This window comes from Pleurodeles waltl, chromosome 3_1 (assembly GCF_031143425.1).
Source record: "Pleurodeles waltl isolate 20211129_DDA chromosome 3_1, aPleWal1.hap1.20221129, whole genome shotgun sequence".
NCBI lineage: Eukaryota > Metazoa > Chordata > Amphibia > Caudata > Salamandridae > Pleurodeles > Pleurodeles waltl.
Window position 1 is genome coordinate 831,257,619 of NC_090440.1, and position 24,544 is coordinate 831,282,162.

The 24,544-nt window shown below is 44.0% G+C and overlaps 1 protein-coding gene across 1 annotated transcript in view; it reads left to right on the forward strand.

Annotated features, from left to right (window-relative positions):
• LOC138284669 (uncharacterized) overlaps positions 1 to 24,544 on the forward strand; it is a 538,877-nt gene that overhangs the window by 301,960 nt on the left and 212,373 nt on the right. Inside the window, exons 8-9 of the mRNA XM_069223737.1 lie at positions 4,882 to 5,190; positions 18,134 to 18,445. Of these exons, the coding sequence (XP_069079838.1) occupies positions 4,882 to 5,190; positions 18,134 to 18,445 (621 nt within the window). The remainder of the gene's footprint in view (positions 1 to 4,881; positions 5,191 to 18,133; positions 18,446 to 24,544) is intronic.

Below are 24,544 nucleotides of genomic sequence, written 5' to 3' on the forward strand. Positions count from 1 at the left end.
CAGGAGTTACTCTCAGGGTGTCTGGACACAGCAGTTGTTTTCCCATTGACAAGACACTGGGATATCTTTCTGGTTTGCTAATTTTTACACCCCAGCTTATTAACAAACCCTTGTTTTCAAAGATTCTTTCTACAGTGCTCTGATCAATCTATGTTGTCAGTGTAGATTCTCTCTGGCTAATCCAAGCATAGGTATTGAACTTTACTGAAAACAGGTCGCCTGATGTAAGATTCGAAATCAATGGTATATTCTGCAACAAACACAATATGTCCCAAGGCCCGCATGATGCATATAACAGGGTGAAAATGAAGGCAGACTGTTCAGAATTCTTCTGGCACTTTATAATATTGTGCTTGATTTCCCATGGTGTTCCTGTGCATAAACAGACACGTATATGACAGGGGGCTCCCGAATATTTGTATAGTCTGGCTGCCAGTGGTTTTGCCCTAAGCTCAAGGCATGCGCCTAATCCGCCGGCATAGCCTTACTGGATAGAGTTACTTCTTGTTCCTGATGGTCCCATATTTGTCCAGATTGCGATGTTATAGGGGGCTTAGCAAAAATCCTCTCCTGTGTACCTTGACACTGAGTTGTCAGTGAGTTAATATCACATACGGCAAGTGTTGCTTCCTGTATAACTCGCCTATTAGGGGAGGCCAGCATCATACACCCCACTCCTGGGTAAGTAGTGATAGAATTTGGTATCACGTCCCAGCTGCACCCGCTCTGTATGTGTAATTCTCCACTGTTTATGGGGATTTTGTTTTGGAAGGCCTACAGCGAGCTCCCTACTGGGGGACTCATCCTCCCCACATTTCCCAGCTGTGGTATTGAAGACTTCATCTTAGGGGGGAAGCCCCCAATTTGCCCTTCACCGCCTTTGTTTTTGAGATTCAACACGGAAACAGATGCCGTCTCCACCTCTCCAATCTGCTATGTCATTAACTTTCTCATTAAAGTTAAGCCACCAGTTTGCCTTTTACATCCTTTAGCCTTGGGCCGCGCCATCAGAGCATATGTAATCGCCTGATCAGTTTTTGCTCAAGGCATTATTGACTAGACATTGTGACCATATTCCCCATTACTAACAATAGGAAATTTATGACCACCGGAACTGGCCAATTCCTCCACATTTGTAGCCATGGTGTATGATTGTGGAAGAGGAATGGGTACCGAGAGTAGAAAAGGTTTTCGATGGAAAATTGGATAGGTCTTGAGCGGCTCTGGATTGTCCCTGGGAACATTTGTATTTCTCCCATATAGGCTCTTTTTTTTTTTTTGCCCTCCCAACAGACTGGTAGCGGCTTCTAATACTTGTCTATTTGTACCGTCCTGCACAGTGGCAATGCCCAAGGAAGTTAACAGCATCAGTTGTACATTAATTGTTGGTGTATTACTTGAAATGGTGTCCCTTCCTGCTTCATTATCATCTGTTAAAATGGACATTCCCTCATTTTCTATTGGCTCTGTCGGTAATAAATCCTGCTGCTTTTTATCGGGGGTCCGGCGGCTCTGTTTCCCGCTTACTTCATGGGTAGTTTTACAGTGAATAATGAGTGTTGTTAACATATCAGGCATGGTCGCTAACTTATCTGTTATTTCATCATTGAGACTTCCCCCCTCCATATTGTCTTCGTTCCATCTGTTCCCCCAACTATCCAACTTTTCGGTTAATGAGTCCAGCTTTCTATCCAGTGTGAGTACACTTTGAGCTAACATGTGTGTTAGTTCCAAATGGTTCTCTAATTTATGCGACTGCCAGGTAAGGGCTTTAACTGCAGCTAAGAAGGAGGTGTTTATGGTGTTTATAATACAATCAGTTCTATCCTCTTCCCGTCTCCTTACAAGGCGAGTATTCGTTTGCCATTTCTGCACTGGAGGCCCCCCTTTGCTTTGCATCCCCAGTTTCTCCCAGTTGCGGAGAGCATGTCCCTGGGGCCCTCCATTGAAACTTGTAAAGGGGTAGAACAAGTCTGGCTGTTGCCAGGGGCCTCCTGTTCATAGAATCCCTATAGAAGAGAAGAGATCACAGTTACCTCTGGACCACTATCTATTCCTGTTGGACAACTTTAGGACACTGTCAGGACACTTTGCACTTGTATGAGACTGCTTTGCTGCTGTAGATTGCCCCATAGCTTTAGTGCGATTCCTGCATGTGGTAAAAATTCTATGGGCCAGTGTCCAGTTGCCCCCAAATATCTTGAAATTTCTTTGTACTTGATGTATTTTCTTTTTTACTTTTCGTATCTCAGGTACTAGCCTCGGGGATTTCAAAACTCTTGATGTTCTTAATGCAAATTCATGAGCTGCCGTTGTTCAGGGCAAATGCCTCAGCTGCTGCTCCTGAAAAGTCATATACATGGCACCAGTCTTGTCCACTGGAATGTGCCCCAGGAACCTGGTATATGATCCCAGGCCAGGCCCAGGCCGGCTGCTCACTTATGTTGATGGTTGTATTGACGTTTTCAACTAGCTTTTTCCAAACAACACCAGTTGATCACTTTGAGTTTTGTTCTTGGCTTCTTCACACCATCCGAGCGCCACCTCACCCCATGTCCCTCTCCTCTCCAGATACCTCAGGCAGGGGCGGCACAAGTGTGCTCCAGGTTAGGGCTGTGAAGCTGTACCGTCCTTCGGGGTACGTGCAGAGTTGGCCCGACTGAAGGGTGAGCCTCACCAACCTAACGCTGCCCGCTTCCGCCCCACCAGCAGTGACTGTGGCTCTGAGCCTTCTACTACCCTGCTCACGTGCCTAGCGTTTTTACTTTGCTACCCGGTTGCTTATTTGCTTGTTTACTTGGTTGCTTGATCGCTTGGCTGCTTAACTTCTGCTTAATTAGGAGGGTTGGTGAGGGCTGGGGGCTCCTCCACACGTGTGCACGCCTCTCAACTCCTCTCAGTGCCACTTGGCGCGACCTAGTGCCACGCCCCCGCCAAGTTGCAGTAACGCTCACAGCTCGCGGCTCCGGAGCCCCCGCTGCTCAGAGCAGCTCCAAGCTCCTCCTCGCGCTACGCACTACCCCCTTCCGCTTCTGTCCTCAACCACCAGTTCCCGATAGGCACATATTTTTTTTCGATTAATTAGGGTCCGCCAGCTTACCCACCAATAAAGGTTGGCAGTTCTTGTTTTATTCTTTCATGATATTGGCCACCAACCATTTGGCTTTAGCAAACTCCAGACCCATTGGCTTTGCCAATGCCTGTCATCAGACTACTGTTTTCCAACACTATTTATGTGTATTATATATGAATTGAGGGGTAGATTTCGGTCAGTAGACTTCATCCATTTGTCTGTTAAACTGGCATTCAGATGTTACCCTTGCCCCAAGCTGTATGCTGTGGTGGGCAAGTAGTCAGCCGCTTTTTTCCCATTGGGTGCCTTCACTGAATACACTGTGCACATTTTTCACCTCAGTCTAGAAATAGTTCCTAACAAAGGTGGTTGAAAGTGTGTTTTTATGTTATTTTTTATATTAACTTTAATATCAGTGATTTATTTTCTGTCTCTTTTGAAAAGTTGTTGTCATGAAGTCTTTAAATAACACTGTTGTTGCCTCCGAAAAAGGCACAAAAACACAGATTCAGCTGTTTTTCTAATATACTTTTTTTTATTTCAAACATATGGCATCCCCAATGGAACACAAGCTTGCTGTAAAAAAAAAAAAAAAAAATGCGCAAGCGTACCAAGGCCACACCTACTGGCTTTGCGAATGCTTGTTATGAGCTGCATTCATATGCAAAGGAAAATGCACACTTTTTTTTTTAACTCTGATCATATAATACAAGTAAATCAAAAAGAAATGTAAACATGTCTTCATGGTATATACACTTCGAACTACATTTGTCGTGTATTGCTCTCATAGAGAGCCTCTAGCATTAAAACAGATTCTAAATCTGGTAACTCACTTCTATGAAGCAGCAACAGTTCATGTAGCTCGTTAACCACTGTTGCCGCGACATAAACGCCTTCCGGACTAGGCTGATAGGGCAGGTTGCTTGTCTGTTTTGACTGAAAGCAGAGCGTGCATCTGCAGGAGGGGGGAACAAAAGAGGCGAAGGTGAGGGGGAGCTGCTTAAGGATGTCAGTAAGGTATTCATTTTTTACATTTGGGTCAGGGAGGAGAGGCTATGTTATGCGTGGCTAATCCAGTACTTCCCTGACGCCTGTGTAGCAGTTAAAAGTAGGGGCACATGATTTTGTAGGCCATACATAACACAAAATTATAGAGGGGTAAATAGTGAATTATGGGACATTTTTCACCTCGAGGTTCTGAGTGACATCACAGACGAGAGCAAAGCTCAAGTTGTCTATTTGATGTCACTCAGAACTCCTTGGTGAGAACATCACCATAGTTCACTATTACCCAACTATAATTCTATATATAGTTGTAGTCGTTTATTCTAGCCTTCTATCCAGGAGTCAATGCACTGAGATTGGAGAGAAGTGATAGTGTTTTTGAAATAATACTTCACTAGAGAAAACTGAATGCAATAAAATACATCGACAGAGAAAACTGAATGCAATCAATAAATCTGAGCAAAATATGTTCTGTCAGGCATATCACCTTGTGAGTGTCCGAACACTGATTTAAACATTCGGTGTGTTAATCTTATTAGAAATAGCATTAACAACCAATAAATGGTACTGCTTCAGATCATGGGATGCACTGGACGTGAACAACATAAGCTAATTCTAATCATTGAAGCACTGAATTTGACTGTTTCGCAGCAGTATAATACAGCATGTTTAAAGGTTTACTTTTTGCATGCATTATGAAATAATTGTTCACAATTTCCATTGCAGCACGTATGTATAAAACTGTAATGTTGAGTACCCACAGCTTAAAATTTACCCCATGTGTATTTGCTATTTTTCTGTAGTAAGTAGCCCCAAATCACTGGAAATTCTATGTGAGCCCAGAGAGCCTATAGAAGGAGAGAACGTAACCTTATCTTGTGTCGTGAAAGACTACTACCCTCCAGAGTGTGAGGTGAGGTGGTTTAAAGGATTTCAGCCCATCGAGCCCGCGATTGTGGAAGCCCCTCAGTTATGTGAAGAAACCGAACTCTACCGAAGGAAAAGCAAACTCACATTCACACCAACAAAGGACGATCATAACGCAGAGTTCTCATTGGAGGTTATTCATCATGGACGGCAGCTCAGACGAATGCACCACTTAATTTTAAAAGGTCAGTATGTCCTATCAGATAAACTTCAGTGGTGTATTACTTTGCAAGTTCTTTTTCCTGCTATCTATAATGTTCATACTTCGTTTTTTAAGGGAGTTTGATGGCTAAGGAATAAGGAAATCAGCGTAAAAAAGAGACTGTTTAAAATGCTGAAGTGAGAAATGCATTGTGTTTGCAGTTTACAAAAAGATGATTCAGGTTCGTCCTGGACAGTGAGATGGGGAAAACGTTCTCTCTTCCAGAAAGGATGGCAGCACTACCAGGGTTCACGACTCTTACCTGCTTAATGGTGGTTCCAGAGTCGGGACGTTCCAGTTCCTTGTATAGAGGAATTTCTCAATGAACTCCTACAGGTGCATCTCACTCCATTTGTTGGGACGGAAGATTTGACTCTTGATGCCCCTTTTATGCAAAACAAATTGTGTTTGATTATGTCCAGAAGGCAATCGGGAAGTGTTGCGGTTCACAGATATTCTGTGACCTTTTTCTTCCCTTCAGGCCCATATACGCAGTTTGTAATTCTGGCATTTCTAAGATTCATGATCCTTGGTACCAGGAGTTTTAGACACTTGATACCAACATCCCATAGATGCTGGCTGTTTTCTAGAACAGAAGTCCTTTATACAAACTTTAGAAGAAAGAACAGCGCAGTGATATTACAATTAACATTAATGTTTTCTAATCAACTGCTGAGGGGACAGAGCACCCCCTACTTGTTGGACATTTGATTTGCACAATTGGGCTACTAACCTAATGGAAGTACAGGATATCCAGGTTAGCCCTCTCAGCCGACCGATCTATTCCCAGTGTGACTGGAAAAGTAAAGTTATAAAGGAAAGATACCTCTATAATAAGTGGGGGCCCTTCATGTGCTGGTCTTTTGGTGTTAAAATCAGATGAAAAGTACATGCTCAGACATTTCACAAGTCAATTATGTTGGGAGATAGGAGATGGGACACTTCTTTGTTGCCTCTCCAACAATGTGTTGCTCACTTTGGAAATCAGTGGACTGGCTCAGAGACAGAAGCACTACAAGACCATAGTAATGCCCAGATGGCAAAATCACTTTCATTGTGAAATATTCTGGAATGGGCCAAGCAAATCAACTCCTGGTATTCAAATTGGAACCTTAATTCCTAACAGAGGGGAGCAGTGTTTCATCACTCATCTCAGGCACTTACCTATAATCAACAAAGGGCCACCTACTCAGAAACTGCTTTAGACACCAATGAAGACACCTACTAGAGCCTTTTGAAGGGATAAAAAGAAAGTTCGAAAGTTTACCTTTCAGAAAGTCAGCCTAAAACCAAATCTGAACCCTTTTTCTTTATCTTGCACTTTAGACCTAGTTTATGTTTTGTTTTTCTTTTTACCTGCTCAGGTCTGGCATCCGAGTTGGTTCGGTCTCCTTTCACTGGGCTTGCCCCTTTGGTTCTTGAGGACTTTGATTTATCAAACCCATGCTAAGTCAATATCTGAGATATTTTCCCATGTGTTTTACCTAGTAGAAATCTTCCCAGTAGTCTTCATTTGGGCATTGCTTGACTAGTTAAGAAGCAAAAATCTTGACGGTCAAATTTGGGAAGTAGCCATGCCTGTAGTGTTTCAGAAAGAAATGTGTTCCTTAAAAGAACACTATTCCTATTTTGATAGGTATCCATTTCAACATTCCGGTTTAGATGCTCCATACAATTTTCTGATTTGAATGTTGTGTTCCCAGTTATTCTCCAAAGGCATTTTGTCCAGTGCTAATAATTTGATGATGGGAAAGACCACGTTCTAGTAAGATAGCACCCTGAAAGATTAGTGAAAGCAAGTCAGATAATTTACTGGGATGTGGGCATGCTTCACAGAAGGGGCTATGTTCTACCTGAAAAACACATTTAAGGATTTCAGCACGTGACAAATAATTTTTATTTTGTTGTCCGCTTGAAATCAGTAACACCCTTCTAATTTGAGCTGTGCCTTATCGCAGACCTTATTAAATCCAAGAAATAATTCAAACACACCTTTTACTAATTGAGAACGGACATCCAGCAGTATATTTATGCATAATTCTTCCTCATGCATTTGTCAATTGTATGTTTGAACGCGGAAAACGTGTATCACATGGAGGAGATTATTGTGTATACATAAGTAGTTTCTTGAGACCTGAACAACAGATGCCTCGATATCCTGTGGTCCCCCTCTACATGGCCCTTTTTAATTTTGGCAGTGAATGTTAGCACCCTTCTAGGTACCAGCTGTTCTAATTTCCATGTCTGGTGTGTCTCCACCCTGCATATTTTGGGAGGTGCAGGCTAAGGTGGAAAGTGGGTATAGCATGTATGACAATACCTTCGAAAGAGTGGGTTCATGAATGAATGAGGCAGTTGCTGTACCATAAAATGTGAATGAGCTTTACCTTTACCCTGTGCTGGAAAAAAATAAAACATGATCAGTGGCCGCAAACTCTCTGTATTTCCTGCAGGCTCTGTACAGAATATTTGTTCCACTCCTGATGACACAAAGTTCCTCTGCGACAGTATTGAGATGTACCACATTCAAAGGTAGGTTAGACAGGTGACATTTGAATGGCAAGAACATTGTGGAAAAATACCAGACAATCTCGGGATTGCAGAGAAACGTTAGTAACATCTGTGCTTAATTGAGAACACCCTCTTTTTTGTGTAGTACTAAGGATGGTGTAGGCTGCTTTCACTGGATATCCCCACTGACCCTGATGAAAAAACAAATTCTACATGGAAATCACAAGTAACCATGGACTACAGGCACATGAGGGGCCCAGCTGTCCAATGCGGTGGCAGGTGAGAAATGTCAGGCTGTCACACGGCAGGCAGAATCATGGGTCTGCGAATGGCACATGCTGTAGAGGTGACCCATCGTGCATCGGTATTCAGAAGAGCACTGAGGAGGAGGAGAGGGTGGGGTGGACCTGGGGCTCAGCCAATCAACTGCCCAGATTACCCACAGAGCTGAGTGTTGCAGCTTGAGAAGTTGAAGTAGCGTCCATGGGAGGCTTGTGAAGAATCAATGGCAAGGAGATGAGAGCTGCAGAGTCGGCATGTGGCCAACCTGGAATGTGTACTAAAAATAGGATCATGACTATAGAGGGCAAAGTGCACAACCTCAGGATTGTGCAGAAAAGAGCGGTAGCACTGCATAATTGCAAGAGATGTGTTCATGAGTGCAACGCAGATGAGGAGGCAAGCTGAGTGCAAGGACAACCCTCCTCCATTCACTGCTGAGGCCCTACTGCAGCAGTCAGCACCAACACTGTGAACTACAGATCACTCTAAATTACTTCCCGGCTAGGAAGGCTAAGGTGCTTTTATTATTAGATGTAGAACTCAAACATAATTTTAAGTGTTGGACACCCGTTTTGTAATCAGAGAGATGGGAAATCAAACAGCAATCACTGTCTATCCCATTGGGACTCCCTGTTGGTAAATAGTTTCTCAGCTGTGCTGATTGCAGTGAAAAGTAAGCAGAACACAACTGGTGAGTGAAGGATGGCACCACAAAACACTAACATAAATATAGTGCATAGTCACCAATGACCCTTAAGGCTCCCATGGGCAAAAAGTAGGCCACTCGGAAGCCAAAGACACTTAAGAACCTGGGAAAATCCTCAAGCATCAACAGAAAACTCAAGAATGGCAGAGATTACACCTGTGGAGGCCAAACCCCCTCAATCCACAACCCACAACTGCAAACATATTGTCCTCAAGTGCCTCCAGTATTCTGGCTACTAGAAGAATCAATTGAAAGCAAACTGGATTAGGTAGTCATCTTGAAGAAGATTCACCGGCACAATCAGAACAAGCTATCACACAGAGTAAAGAAAACTGAGGGCATGTTTTCTTCCTGCAGCCTGAAATGTAACCTCTACAAAAACAGCCCTTGAAGCTGAATGAGCAGATTAGATTCATTTACAGGGCTGGATATTTGGAAGACGTGTCCAGGGAAAACAACATATGGACTGTAGTTCTTGCAGAAAGCATAGTTCGAGCAGATATGACAAGCTTTGGGAGTCCCTGCAGTGCTACAGTTTCCACAGACTATATGCAGTAGATGAGGTGAGCAGAGTCCTGACCAGGTCCCGATTTCCAGGGGCACCCACTAGAGTAGTGTTGATTCATATACTAAATTTCAGGGATGTCATCCTACAAAGAGTCAGAAAAGCTATAGGTTTCAAAAATGGACATTTGCAAAGTGATGCTGTTCCCTGATTAAAGAGTGGCAGTACAGTAGCAATGAGCCTCTTTCATAAATGTTAACATTCTTGTGTAGTACTATGCTTTTTTCAAAAGTGCCTTACATGCAAGGTGCAAACATTAGGAATGTACTATTTCTGTCGGTCAGTTTTATAGTAGAAACTGCTATTCAGAATAGGTAATTCTTGGCCATTGTGCCTGGTGGTAGAGCAGTGTTAAATGTTAAGACCTTAGGGATGCAGTTAATCATCACATTGCTGTCCTGGCCCCTCTACCATAGAATCTGATCCCAAGCATGTGTACAAAAATCAAAATGATCAAACTTATTCTTTTGTTTTTGGCTCACTAACTGAAACATTTCTCTGTTATAGATCTTGGCCCACATGCTCAGTGGCTACAGCCTTGAAAGCTGTTGGCAGGATAATGAGTGGTCACTTGTCTTTTGCCATCACTTTTACATTGAGCCTGGACCTCTACTATTAAATTATCTTTCCACAGCATCATGGTTCTGATTCTACTTATGGCAGTATTTCCAGTCACTTTGTGACTGAGAGTTCTTCTGAGAAAGGTTTTGGGAGTTGTAGGAGGCTGGCCCTCTATGTTGTGTGCAAAGCTAGGCACATTATGCAGGGCATCCAGGCAACTAAACGTTGGTTTACAGGGGTAAAAACTAGACCCCCTAATGCTCTCATTTTTAAGGTAGCTTGGTCGAGCAGTTAGTCTAATCTTGGAGAAGGGCAAAGCATTTGTTGTACTCACAGCATCAATCTTGTAATTCACACACCCAAAGGAATAACTCAAGACCAATTTATAAAAATATTTCAGATTTTCATGTAAGTGTTCAGACCATGATTATCAAAATTGGTTAAGTACTTTTTGAGATATGAATTTTGAAGTTTAATGAAAAATAGTCTTTTAGTGTGTAATAAGGCACCATAGGAATCAATGGATTATCACCTTTAAAAATACCTATAATATTGTACAGTTGGTTTACCAAGTTCATTTGCAGGTTGGTCAAGGGTCTCGATGGGTACATTGTGCCAGCTGAAGAAGTTCGAGTGTCTCCTGGCGGGAGCAGCTGTAGAAAGGCCCTGGAGCTGTTGCAGGGCCACTGCAGGGGACCACATGGAAAAATATTGCACAGGTAGGTTTAAAGATGGTTCCCTGGGGTTCCCCTTGGAATGATGAAGTCACAAGCGGTGGGGGACCCTTAGGGCACAGCAGGTTCTTTGGCGCAGGGTGGCCAGGTGCAGAGCGAATTGTTGAGCCAGAAGCTGTGCGCAAGGATGCCCTCAGAAGCAGGAGGTAAATTGGTTCAAGGGTCATTTGCAGGACAACGGGGGCACTCTGGCAGGAGATTTGTGGTGTTCCTGAAGTCCCTTGACTGGGTGTTCAAAGTTAGCTGACCAATACCCAGGGTATTGGTACGGTTTGACCACTGGAGGGCACAGTGCCACCAATCTTGGCACACTTGCAGGGTTTGTCCTTGTAGTCATTGGTGTGTCGTTTGCTCCAGCTGCGTCTTCAGGTTCGGGAGTTAGTGGCTGGTCTGTGAGGTGACCCTCACTGGCCTGCTGGTTTCTTGCTGTTGCAGAGTTGTACCTCCACTCTGGAGGGACTTCTATGGCAATATCCAAAGCCTGGAGGTCCTCAGGGGTTCTTTAGATTTTTTCAAGTTATCCAGCAGCTACTCGGCGCCGATTGTCATGTCCTGGGTGCAGCAGGCAGGGTTTGACACCTTTTCTTTGTTTCAACAGGTCCACAGTTCTCGAGCCTTGGATCTTCTTGGTACTGGTCTTCTTTTGTCCGTCGAATATGTTTTCCTGGACTAAGGATGCCCACTAAATACTGTATTAGTGGGCATCCTTAGTGGGCGTTTTAGGGGGAACTAGGTAGTGACCAATGGGTCATCTACCTTAGGGTGCTACACCCACTAAGTGGGCACTTCCTGTGGGGAGGGATCCCTTCCCTATACCTGGTTGGCAATTTATCCTCCATCCAAGATGGAGAAAGTGAAATGGAGTGTACACCTCGCAGGCAACGCATTAAGGGTGGTGCATGCCAGATGGGGCCACTTCTCCTACCCTTTGTGTAGTTTCCCAAAAGTGGGGGTTTAAGTGGCAGTAAGCCTTCCGAAGCTCACCGCCAGTGCAGTGCACATTCCTGAGGGAGGGGGTGTTAGCACCTCCACCCTGGAAGGGCAACTTTCTACAATCCAGAGAGACAAGCCTTTTTCCCAAGGTTGTAGGTTGGACGTCTGGCAGTGGCAGGCTGGATACTACCAGTCAGCAACCATGCCAGGGTAGTTAGCTTTTGCAGGGGGCACCTCTAAGGTGATCCATGGGTACATTTAGTATTAAATCCAATACTGGCACCAGTTTAGATTTGTAATTCTGAGTTGTTTCACACCAAACAACTCAGGATTTAGAGTGGCCATCATGTATCTGGGAAACTCGTATTGACCATTGTCCAACACATGTATTCAAATGTCTGCTCTGTTCACTCACTATGTCCCAGGTTTGGCAAGGACATAGTGGGGGGCATATTGCTCATGCAGCTATGCCCTCCCTCTCATATAATATGGTGCACCCTGCCTTAGGGCTGAAAGGCCTGCCAGAGGAGTGTCTTATCCATAGTGTATGTAGTGTATGGTGAACAGGGCACACAGGTAGTGTGCCATGTCGAGTTTGTGTTTTAGGTTTGTACCTGGACACTCAGCCTGCAATGGCAGTGCTGGGTGTATCTGGATGCATGATCCTAGAGGGTGGCATATTCAATTTAGCTGCCCTCAGGGGCTTACCCTTAGTGCCCCATGCCCTAGGTACTTAAATACAATTTACTAGGGACTTATATTGGCAGCTAAAGGTATTGCCAATTACCTTTGCAATTTGTAGGGAAAGGACACTGGCACTGAGAACATGGTTAGCAGGATGGTTGTGAACCCTGGTCAAGCAACAGTCAAAATCCCTTGCAGGGTAAACCACAAAAGTCGCTAATTTAACCTGTGCTTAACCCTGGGTAGCTTGTCACAGAAAGTAGTCAGGCTAAACTTAGAGGCAATGTGTTAAGTATGTATGCAGTACACAAGTAGTAACAAAGTGGAAACACAACACAATAAAAATCCCAAACCAATTTAGAACAATAGAGACAATTTTAATAAATTGACACAAAAACCATCAAAATCCAATTAGTTAAACTGGAGATTCGAATCTTGAAAGTTTAAGGTTCAAAATAGCTCTTAAAAACGTAAAGCTCTGGACTTAGTTGTCAAGCTGAATGTTGAAACTCTTAAGCGGGACAGGCAGAAAGCTGTAGCCAAAAACAGTTCCAGGAGGTCAGATACCCGTTTCGCGAAGGAGGGCTGAGATGGATTTGCTGCTGTGGAGAAGAACGTAGCAGGAGAAGCCGCACAGTCAATCCGACTGTTGATGCACCTTGGGCGAATAGCCGAGCAGCTTGGCCCCAGTGTCCTCTTGGTTCTCAAAACACTTTTTGTTTTGGGCAAATAGTTAGTATTTCTTCATTTTGGAAATTGGCCATCTGGGCACCATTAGCATCACAACCAAGGGTCATGCGTGGATGGGGATTTCTTGGGGGGGGGTTCAGGACTCACTCCTTCTGGGTCCATGTGCAGGTTTAGGAACGTGGGAGCCTGTTATGTTCCTGTGGCTCTGAACAGGAGGCCAGCAAACTAGCCCCTGGAGTCACTTCTGGAAGTTCTGGGTGCAGGTGATGATGCAGGGCTTAACAGCAGGGCTGGCCTGTGAGGGTTCAAGGTAGGCTTCAGGCTGCCATCAAAGCAGTCCTTTCAGGTACAGCAGCAGTTTGACAGAATGCACAGCATGTCACAACAGCAGGTAATCCTCTGTTAGTTCTTCCGCAGGTCCAATAGTGCACTGATGAGTGGAGTAGAGAGCCCTATTTTTATACCCTGTTGCCCTGCTCCTAGATAGTGGAAGAATTTCCCGAAAGGTTCTTGGAAGTTCCACGAGGTTCCTGCCTTGCCTGGCTCCTGATGGCTTCACTGACAATACAGGGTTGTTAAGCCTCTTGAGTGGTGGCAGAGCACAGCCTATTCAGGTGCAAGCGGGGATGTGCTCAGTTCTGCCCCCAATCCTGCCAGTGAAAAGGTCATTCGGGCTCTGCTAATCCCACTATTGTGTGACTGTCTGGGGTGAATTCACAAAGTCTGAACTGTAAGTTAAATCCAGTAATTTGGCCTATGGCAGGCTACAGGCTGTGTCCCTGTAGCTCAAACTGAAGATCAGCCAACTCCTCCTTGGAGTCACTTCTGGGGTCCTAGGTTCAAGGAATGCAGGTCCAGTGGTAGCAAGGAATGCCAATCCTTCTCATCAGCTGATGTCCTGTAGTGCTATTACCATTATTTTATTGGCACAACTCTGTAACTCATGGCTTTCAACTGATATTTTTTAGGAGTTTTGTAAAGCACCAGACATGTAGCCTTCCAGCTACTAGGGAGTACTAAATGAAGAGAGTCTGCAGTGGCACAGAGAGGGTGAAGAAATGTTGAATGTGAGGTGAAGCTCCTCTATTCAGAAGTGATGTAATGTTGTGGTTACTGATTCTAAATGCCATAATAATGCTGTTATGAAGGATTTGATCTTCAGGAGTTTTCTAAGCAGTAGATCCTGCAGTTAGGCTGAGGTTTGGCCTTATAATGACCGGGGACTTGCCTCTAAGTCTTCTTGTGGACATCTCTAATGATGTGGTGCAGGCTTTCTGGTTTCAATGTGTTTTGTGGTTCAGTTTTGAGAGCGTTATGCAAGGCATTAAACACCTTTTCATAATGTTTAGTCAGAGTGATATTGGGATATGTCTTGTGTGGTGGTAGATGATGGTGCGTGTTTGAGAGAGAGTACTATAATCAGTAATCCAATTAAATGTGCTGTTATACCAGAGGACTTGTAGTTTTGATATTGAATGTGAACATAGTAGGGTGTGGCCTGCTGAGTGTCTGAATCTTAAGTCAGCTATAAGTTGACCCAGATCTCTTTAAAAACTTTGTTTAAATCAAACTAACAAGTTACTTACCTTTGGTAATGTTTTTTTCTGAAAATAAACCAGACATCAGACTGGATCTGGGAACATTTCAGTAGTACCTCAGTGTGCTGGTAGTATGGGCTGTGAGGGTTCATGCTGATGCTGTTCTGTTACGGAAATGGCACGCAGAACCTATATGGATGCCAATCCTGTGTGCTGACGTCAGTCACTTTTGAGGATGTCCATGCCCCCAGGCACAGAGCCCTATTAGCAAAGGGGTTGTGACTAATGTGCAGATTCTTAGACTTTGTAGTATGTTGACTGATAACATCACATCACAGAATGGAGAGGATGGAAGGGTCGGTGTGAAATCTGCAGCTATGAGGAGTCTCTACTAGAAAGAGAGTTACCAACGATAAGAGACTTTTTCTTCAGATAGAGACTTTTACCCGCCTAACCCTCAGCTTTTGAATAAAATACCAAAGCTGCACTTATTCGGAGGCCGATCTATGAATTAACTCAAACTAGAAGATCTAACAAGGGTGAGTGGACAAAATGCCCCTCTCGGTGCCTCCTGGCAGATATCCAGGGCAGGGTCTCAGTTTTTCTAACTCAGTGGTAGCTGCATTGGCCCTGGTACAATGAGCCCACAGTTTATTATATATATAAACACAACCTTTATTCGGTCAACATAACCATCAAAGCAAAACCATAAAACAATTTAAGATCATAAATTAGGTAAGAAGAAAAGAAGAGTAGATTAAAACATAGAAGGAGTTAAAAAGTCAGCCAACAATTATAATAAAATAGGAAACTTCCCACTCCTTATCCAAAGCATACTTATTTACAGTTCTTCTGGAGGCTGCTTTTTGCGGGTGCATAGCAGATTTTAAGTCAAGTCGCGATCCAGCAGGAGATTGTTCAGGTTTGCCTAGCCTTGCCTTTTTTGCTCCAGAGAACTCTACAAAGAGCTGAGTGTTCTTTAGTACAATCAATATAAAGGCATATAGCTCTCTTGGGGTCCAAACAGCGGAGTCTCTCCTCCCCCTTGGAGGGGCGCAGCTGAGCCTAGAACACTGGCAAGGTGATGTTTGACCAATGTGGAACAGTGTCACAAACTTAGGCAAGAACTATGCCTGTGTCCACAAAAGTGGACACAGGTTGATACAAAGCTTTGAGTTCACTCACACATTGCTCCAGTTTTATGGCAACGAGGAACACTGTCTTGAGGACGAGAAGCCACAAGCCAAAGCTGTGAAGAGGCGCAAAGGGAATGTACATCACAAATATGAGGACCAAGTTAAGGTCCCACTGTGGAATGACAAAGGGAGATGGAGGAAAGAAATGGTGTAAACCCTTCAAAAACACGTAACACTGGAGACTTTAAAAAGGAGGTCTGATCTGGCAACAAGCCAAAATGTAACCCCTTAACTATAGTTGTTGTGCAGGTATGCCTAATTGCCAAGATGGCTTCAACCACCTCCAGAGGAAGGTTGGAGGTGGTCAGCTGTCACCGCTCAGTCTCAATGCACAAAGATGGAGATTGTGAATGCCTGTGTGCAACACCTCACCCTGCTGTTGCAACAGCAAATCTTCTGAGAGGGGCAGCCTGATTAGTGGACAGATGCTCAAGCTCAGGAGTTCAGGATACCATACTCTCCATGCTCAATATGGAGCCACTAGTAAGACTTGGGCCTGATCAATCCTGAAATTCTTTGTAGGAAAGTCGCTCTTTTTTGGCATGGTTACCCCCACTTGTAGTATCAGCAGAAAGAAACACAGGAGTATCAAGTACCACTTGAGGACATCTACTGCATGTTGGAGTTTCCAAGGCATTTCTCCCTCAAAGTGCTGACACTGCGTGTTCTTGGCAGTTGCAAGTAGATCGAGCCAAGGTTCTCCCCGTTCATGGAAGAAATCCAGGTGCAACTACCCCTGATGATCCACTCATCCACCCTGGCATTCAGTGATCCTGCCAGATGGTTCACCACTAGGAAAATTCCCTGGCGGTCCAACCATTTTCAGCGGCTTAGGGCCTCCTGGAACAGGATCTGTGGCCCTGCCCTTTTGTTGCAGTACCACATGGTGGTGGTGTTGTTCGTGAGCACTTGTACCAGCGTCCAGGGAAGGATGGAAGGAAGCCATCACCTACTAGTGGATGGCATTCAGCTCCAGAAAGTCAAAATGGAGTTGAGACTCCACGGGAGACTAGAGGTCTCTTATCTACACTTCTCCTAGATGACTATATCAACCCAGAAGTGATGTATTGGCTGTCACAGTGAGCTCTGGAAAGGGAGGGGAGAATGGTCTGCTGCTGACCTAATCACAATCCAGTAACCATTGTTACAGATATTTTGCAGTCTTCTCCAAAACCTGAACCTGGTTAGAGTGGTCCCCTTGATGTTGGGATATGAAGTCTCTGTGGGACCTCTGCAGAGCCCCCTTAAACCACCTAGCATGCTTGATCATCAGGATGCAGGAGGCAATCAGTCCCCTTATCCCCAGATTCAACCTCACCAAAATCCAGGATCGAGGCTGACAGATAGCTATCATAGCCTTGGACTTTCTTTTTTTCCAGGGGAAAGGCATGAAACTGAACCATGTTCAGAATGGCTCTGATGAAGGGCAGCATCTTGGAAGTAGTTTGGTGTACCTTTGGCATGTTTACATCAAACCTGTCATCTCTGAGGTTCACTATCGTCTGGAGGTGGTTGACAACTGCCTGGGATGAGCCCATGTTCAATACCAAGTCATCGAGGTAGGGGGAGACTGGCACCCCTGACCTCGGAAGATGTACTGCTACCACCACTATCACATTCATGAACATCAAAGGTGCACTGATGGGGCCAGATGGGAGAACAGTGAACTGAAAATGCTCCTGTCCCACTGAGATCTGCAGGTAGCATTGATGGGCCTGCAGGACAGGTATATAGAAATAGGCATCCTGCAGGTTCTATGCCACTATTCAATCTCAAGAGTTGAGGGCAGACAAGACCTGGGCCAGTGTGAGGATTTAGAATTTTGCCTTCCAGAGAAAAGTGTTTGTAGGCCTTCATCCTATTTTAGACATGCACCCACTCAACTTTTTGTGGGAAACAGAAAGTAGTGGGAATAACGCTCACTTCCTACTTCCCTGCGAAAAAATTGACAGTCACCTAAAACAGACTGATCGATTGATGGCATTACCAGGATTTTACATGCCCATCAATCCTTCCTTTCATGTTACGGTTCAATATGGTGAACCATAGAAGACCATATTTTGTGTTGTGGAACCAGTGGGTTTTACAATAATGGTCTAAAATTAATACAAGACTTTATTTTTAACAAACATCCTTTCTTAAAGTTTTCAGTTTGATCGTGCTGTGTGAGATACTTTAAATAGTTGTAATGTATTTCCTAGCTAGCATTTATAGTATAGGAATGATTTTGAGATATCTTACAATAGTTATTTCCATTTATTGTATGGCCTTGGACAAAGAGCAAACAGAGGACACGGAACACATTTGCCACGCAATATGCAAAGATGCTCTTGGTAAAATAATTATAATAAAGACATATCATGAGTGGCTACTTTGTTTTTGGACCCAAAGCCAGTTGTTCAAGACTCTAATGTGTAATATTCCATAATGTGCTAATTGTCAGTAGTGTTATCCCAAATAAAATTGTCAGTTTTTTAATGACCTGTAAGCTTTCCTTTGATAAGCATGTTTTCTTTTCTTTTACAGACTTTCCTATAGTACAAAACATTGAGGTGGTTCCACAAGAGGTAATGTATGGGAAGCCTGTCACCCTCAGCTGCCAGGTCATGGGTTGTGATCCCAATGACCTAACTATCACCTGGTTTCAGAAAAGTGATCAAATTCGGAATGGATTCAGTTCAAGACCACCACAAAACAATATCAAGGATAATACCATCAGATACTTCGATCTTAAGCTGATTCCCACTGCCTTACACTACAACCAAGAATTTGTATGCAAGGTGAAACACAAGAATCTACCGCAGTCTATTAACAAACAGATATATCTGCCTCTTAAACGTACGTATAAAAAAATGTTTGGTTCTTGTATGATTCCTCAACACTTATTAATGAGCATTAAATGAATATCCATGTTATGTATTGAAGCATATAATGTACTCCAGGACTGAGTGACATCCAGCATTCTAGGGCATTATATATTTTTCTTGTGCTGCAGTGGAAAAGTGTTAGAGCTTTGATGTGAAGCGGTAACCTTCACTATCGGAGTCAGAGCTTCTATGATATGGGTATAGTGGGTAGCTGTTTTCCCCAGTGGGAATGTAACCACGGGTAGGGTCCATCCAACATCTATGTAGGACTGTTTTTGAAAAGTACCGTTCAGGATGCCCTAACACACATCACCCTAATTTACTATTAGGACTCCGGACATTGTTATGGAGTTTCTGTCATTTATGAAATAACGTTGTACCATTTTAGGATAAATTATAGCGGAACTACTGTCCGACCTGCAACTGAGAGGGTGGTACTTTAATTCTGCAAGAGAACCTTAAACCTCTTCCCATCAGACCGACCGGCCTATGGAAATTTTAACCACTCACAGAGCACCACTGGTTCTTGACTTAAGTGACATTCATTAGGGTTCTTTCTTCCTGGTACTCTGTGCCTTTAAAATGATCTAAAAAAACAAAAGTTTGAGCTAAACCTTCTCATCAACCCTTGCTACAGAAGAATAGATTGTTGTACAGCCACATCACACCCACAATTATGTGACAGCTGTCCTGGTTCCATTTTCACATGAAGTCCAAATGTATGCTCTGCAGAACGTGGTGTTTTCTGAGCTACCAATCTAAACTTAAGTTTAAATTTGGGCGTAGAAATTACACTGTGGCCCACTTCAGTTCCAAACTGTGGTAGCATTAGAAGTAGTTCTACTGATACTATCACCTCAAGGCAAAATCCTCAACTTTCTGATTCCCTGTGTCAGGTGAACAAGGGAGCCTTTGTGCTCGTCATTTGTAAGTGCAGCTTGGCTTGTTCCCGATATTGACCTCCTTGCTCATCCTACTGTCCAGTGACTGGATACTGGGCTCTCCTTACTCTGGACTTTGCGGTACTCACTTATCCCCAAAACATGAGTGAAGTGGTCAAACACATTCAGACGCATTCTAAAAAATCACATCCATCAACAACTTGCCCCTAGATCTAAATTAGCACATATTACAGCCAAACCGGAAGCACCCATTTTGCTCACAATACTGGAGTTACTCTCTACTCATTCTGATCTGCAGACATCCTGCAGTCACGCCATAGTACCAGTGCCTCCTCCATTGTATTGTCCATTTAAGCTCCCTTTCGTACATTCTGTACCAAATCTATTAATTCCTCAAAGTGACTCAGCACTTATCTCCTTTCAATATATATTCTCTGGTCTCTCAGGAAGGCTCAGACTTACCCAGGTTTGCTGCGTTGTATTGCACGAAGTGGAAAACACAACACCAACAGCATGATAAAAAGGAGATTCGACTCTGTCCCCAGTGCACAAACACGCTGTGTGGGGTGCAAAGCAGGTACATTCAATTATCAAAAGTAAAGAACAATAACATAAATTTAAGACTTCCCTCAAAATGGTGGCTATATAAAAACAATCTCAACATGCTCAACTAAAGTATGAGATAAAAGGCCTGATTTAGAACATGCGAAGGGGAATACTCGGTCACAAGTGTGACAGATATCCAGTCCGCTGTATTATGATCCCATTGTGTCCTATGGGGGATCGTAATGCGGCAGATGAGAAATCCGTCACGTTTCTGGCGGAGTAACCTGTCCGCCAAACTCGAAATCAGGCCCAAAACCCTTTAAAAACTTTTTCATACATAGGGTCAGTTGCTGAGGGATCCCACTATTTGGATATAATGATTCTAGGAATATGAAAGCTCGCATGACCCAGTTGCTCCTGAGCAATTATCCTGTGTGTTACTAGTGCCCAAATTATCTTTAATATGGTTCCCTTGTTTAAAACAGTAAAGTGCAATTTGCCATTGCAGGTAAGTACCTCTTAGACCAACTTGTAAGGTGTGATTGTGTAAACGAGGACTAACGAGGTAACCTAATCTTACCCTATTGTTTTCTCACAAACGAAAACCACTGCATTACAGTTTTAAAAACACCATGCCTGGTACAGTTAATGATAAAATAGGAGATTAGAGTTAATTTAAACAAAAAACATCAATTAAAAAAAAATCCCCTCCAGATAGGCAATTATAGAAAGGCATTCTTAACATGCTCACCTAGAATATGAGTCCAAACGTTTTAAAAACCTTTTCCCGACACAGTGTCAGCTGCTAAGGGATTCCGCTGTTTGGACGTAATAAATCTGTGAATATGGGAACTCTATACCCTCGGTTACTCCTAAGCAATTTTCCTGTATTTTACTAAGGTCTGATTTATTTTTATATGGGCCCCTTGTTTGAAACAGTGAAGTGCAATTCGCTAATACAGGTAAGAACAGGTAAGTTCCCCTTAGACCACTTCGTAACGTACAAGTCTCATGTGCAAAGGAGATCCATAAAGATAGCTTGACTTTACCCTATCATATTGCCACCAAAAAGGTTTTTTGGACAATTTATAACCCCCCCTTAAGAGGTTGATTTTTAAAGTGCATGTGTATTCCTCAAACCAGGATTTTTAAGAGTAATAGGCATGGGCAAAAGTGATCTAATCAAAGTGGCCCGGACGTGCCTCTCAATGAGTTTTTGGGCGATTTCACAAGTTGACCTCTTAAAGCAGGGCTAATAGTAGCTGGTGGCTTGTAAAATGAGCATTCTTGGAAATAGCATAACCTTGGTCTTTCACTGATCCAGCTCTTTTAGGAGCAGTCTTAAAAATGTTACTCCCTTGGAGGCTAGAGAGATCGAACTGCTGTTTATCCAGGTTATCACTACTTGACGGTAGAAACAAATTGGCAGCTTTATGAAAGTTCGTTTCAACATCCTTTTTCGTTTGGCTCAAGGGACCGGACATTAGCATCATATGTGCACTAGCGACTCTTGGTGGTATCCAGATTGACAGCAGCTTTGGTTTTTCAATCGGTTTTTTCATGATAGGATGAGATCTTTAGGGGCATATTTACAAGAAATTGGTGCATCTGTCCAGATGCGCCACTTTTCTTGCCTGCCCCTACTGCCACCTAACAACACTGTGGTTCTGCCATATTTACAATATGGTGCACCATGGCGGTCATTTGGCAAATAATGTCAAAATGTTTGGCACTATTATGGCGCTATGCTAAAAAATGTTGACGCTAGTGCAGCAAAGCATAGGGAGGCCCATTGCTTTCAATAGGTCCATCATTTTAACGCTTGCTCTTAGCAGGCATTAAAAATGAAGAAAAAATGACACAGTGAAATGTAAATTTCATTGCACCATTTTTCGAGCTTCCTAACTGGGGAATGCCCCCTTGCATTCATTATGCCTGGCGCAGGCATAATGTGGCAAAAGAGGTTACAAAGTGGCACAATGCATGCATTGCACCACTTTGTAAATATGGTGTAGGCAAATTGCCTCCTTAATGCCACATTAGCCGAAAAAGATTACGATAATGTGGCGCAAGGAGGTGCAAGAGTCTTGTAAATATGCTCTTTAGTGTCTGTGATCCCTAGTCAATGTAGCATAAATTGCTGTTTCATGACCTTGGAGAAGTACATAGATAGGATAGATATTCCTGAGGTCTCAAGCTTTTGTATGAGTTAATCACTGTCCAGGCATCTCTTCCTGCGAGGGCATTTTTATCTATTTGCAGAGACACCAAATGTGTTGAGGAGTTTATTGCTCGATTAAAGGCTTTTTTGCCTATATTGATGGCCCATAATTCCTGAAAACCTAACCCCTCGATATCCCAGCTTAAATGTTCTTCCCAGAATCTTTTTGGTGGCTGCGCAATACTAATTACACAATAATAATTAGGAACTAGCATAGGAAACAACAAACATTGACAAGAAATAGTGAAGAATAGTGAGGGACCTAGGGTAGGGCCAAACCATATACTAAAATAGTGGAATATGAAGTCCCCTAATCAAGGATATGGGGTCGCTAGAGGGAAGCTGGGAGAACACAGAACCCCAAAAGGTGAGTACCTTAGTGACCCCCAGCGACCAGGAGAGCCACGATAAGTACCTGGTTTTCCCCAAGGACTAACACAAGGACTTATAAAATGTATTGTACAAGAACAGGACCAGACCAGTGAACCCCAAAGGTGGATTCTGGCAGAGGAGGATCTGCAAAAGAAGGGGACAGAGTCCAGTCCATGTTTGAGTGTTTAGTCAGGGCAGGAGCCACTACCCACTCTTCTGTGGATGAAGATCCGGGTCAACGAGGAGAGATGAAGATCAGCTGTGGAGTCCAGGAGCTGCAGAGAAGTTCTTGGAGCCATGTAGATGATGTCCCTTATTGGTCGCCGGGTTGCAGTTGGTCAGTGGTCAGGAGAACCACCAACAAGCCTTGGCAAATGCAAGAGGAGGCAAAAGATGAGTTGCAAAGATGAAGGGGACCATGAAAGTCAAGGGGACTTGATCCTTGGAGAGGAGTCCGGGCTGACCCTCTGCAGTTGGGAGAGCCAGCAGAAGCAGCTCCCATAGGCAACCCACTGGCAGTAGGCACTGTAAGTTCCAGTAAGGCCCAATCAGCCCACTAGGAGAGAAGTACAACGTCGCTTGAGCAGCAGAGAAGAGACTATCCCTGCAAGGATGTAGTGCTGGGGGCCAGGGTTACTTGGAGCCTGAAGATCCCTTGGAGCAGGCGACAACAAGCCTTGGTTGCTGCAAGAGTCATGATGCACAGGGGTACTGTACTGCAAGGAGAGGCAAGGGCTCACTGTCTCCCAAGATGGATAGCAGGCAGAGAGGATCAAGGAAACCACTCCAAACCACCACCTGTGATGCAGGATCCACGCATTTCAAGAGGAGAGCAGATCCACGCAGCCAGTTGTTGTTGCTGTAGGTGCCTGCAGATGCAGGGGATTGACTCCTTCACTCCATGGGAGATTCGTTCTTGCTTTCTAGTGCAGCTGAAGTCTTGTCAACCCCAGAAGATGTACAGCTGTGGAAATGTTGCAGTTGCTGGGAGGAGCCAGGGAAACAATGTTGCAAGGCAAGGTCATCTCGGAAGTTGCAGTCTTATTGGTTCCTGAAGTGTCCTGTTGCGGTTCCAGTGGCCAGGAGCAGAAGTAAACCATGCAGAGGAGTCCTGGTAGAGTTTTGCATGGTGAAATTGGGGAGCCACCTGCAAGGGAGTCCCTAAATAGCACTAAAAGTGTGTTTGGTCACTCTGCACGGTGACCACCTATCAGAAGGGGTCACTGACGTCACCTGCATGACCTGGTCACTCAAATGCTCCCAGGGGCCTCTGCGCATACTATTTTCAAGATTGCATAATCGAGTGGCCACCTGGAGGAGCTCTGGGCACCACTCCTGGGGTGGTGATGGACAGGGGAGTGGTCACTCCCCTTTCCTTTGTTCAGTTTCGCACCAGAGCAGGGACCGGGGGTCCCTGTGCTGGTGCAAACCGATTCATACAAGGAGGGCACCAAATGTGCCCTTCAAAGTAAACCAGTGGCTTGGGAAGGCCACCCCTCCCAAGCCTTGTAACACCTATTTTCAAGGGAGAGGGTGTTGCCTCCCTCTCCCACAGGAAATCTTTTGTTCTGCCTTTCCCTGCCTGAACTGGTCAGGCAGCAGGAGGGCAGATGCCTGTCTGAGAGGCTGCCTGCAAAACCCTGGAAGGTGCTACAGCAATCCTTTCAATACAAAAACAAGTTCCTCTGAATCTAAATTCAATCATAGAGTGATGCTGAACCCAATAACATACACTCAAACTCAGAACCAGTAAAAAACCAACCAGAAAACTAAAAAATTCTCAAGACCATTCTAAACTCCAGAATCCTTAAGAGGACTAAAGAACAATGAAAAACCACAGAGGCCCAATCCAACGCACCAAATCAATAAACACAAAAAGAAAAAGGCAGTGTTGGCTACAGTCCAATCTCAACATTATCACAAATAGACCCCCTGAGACGCAACAGATACATGCAACAAAAAAGGGGAATACTCTGGAAACTGATCAAAAACAAGGTCCAACCATTACGGTCCAGATAAATAATATTTT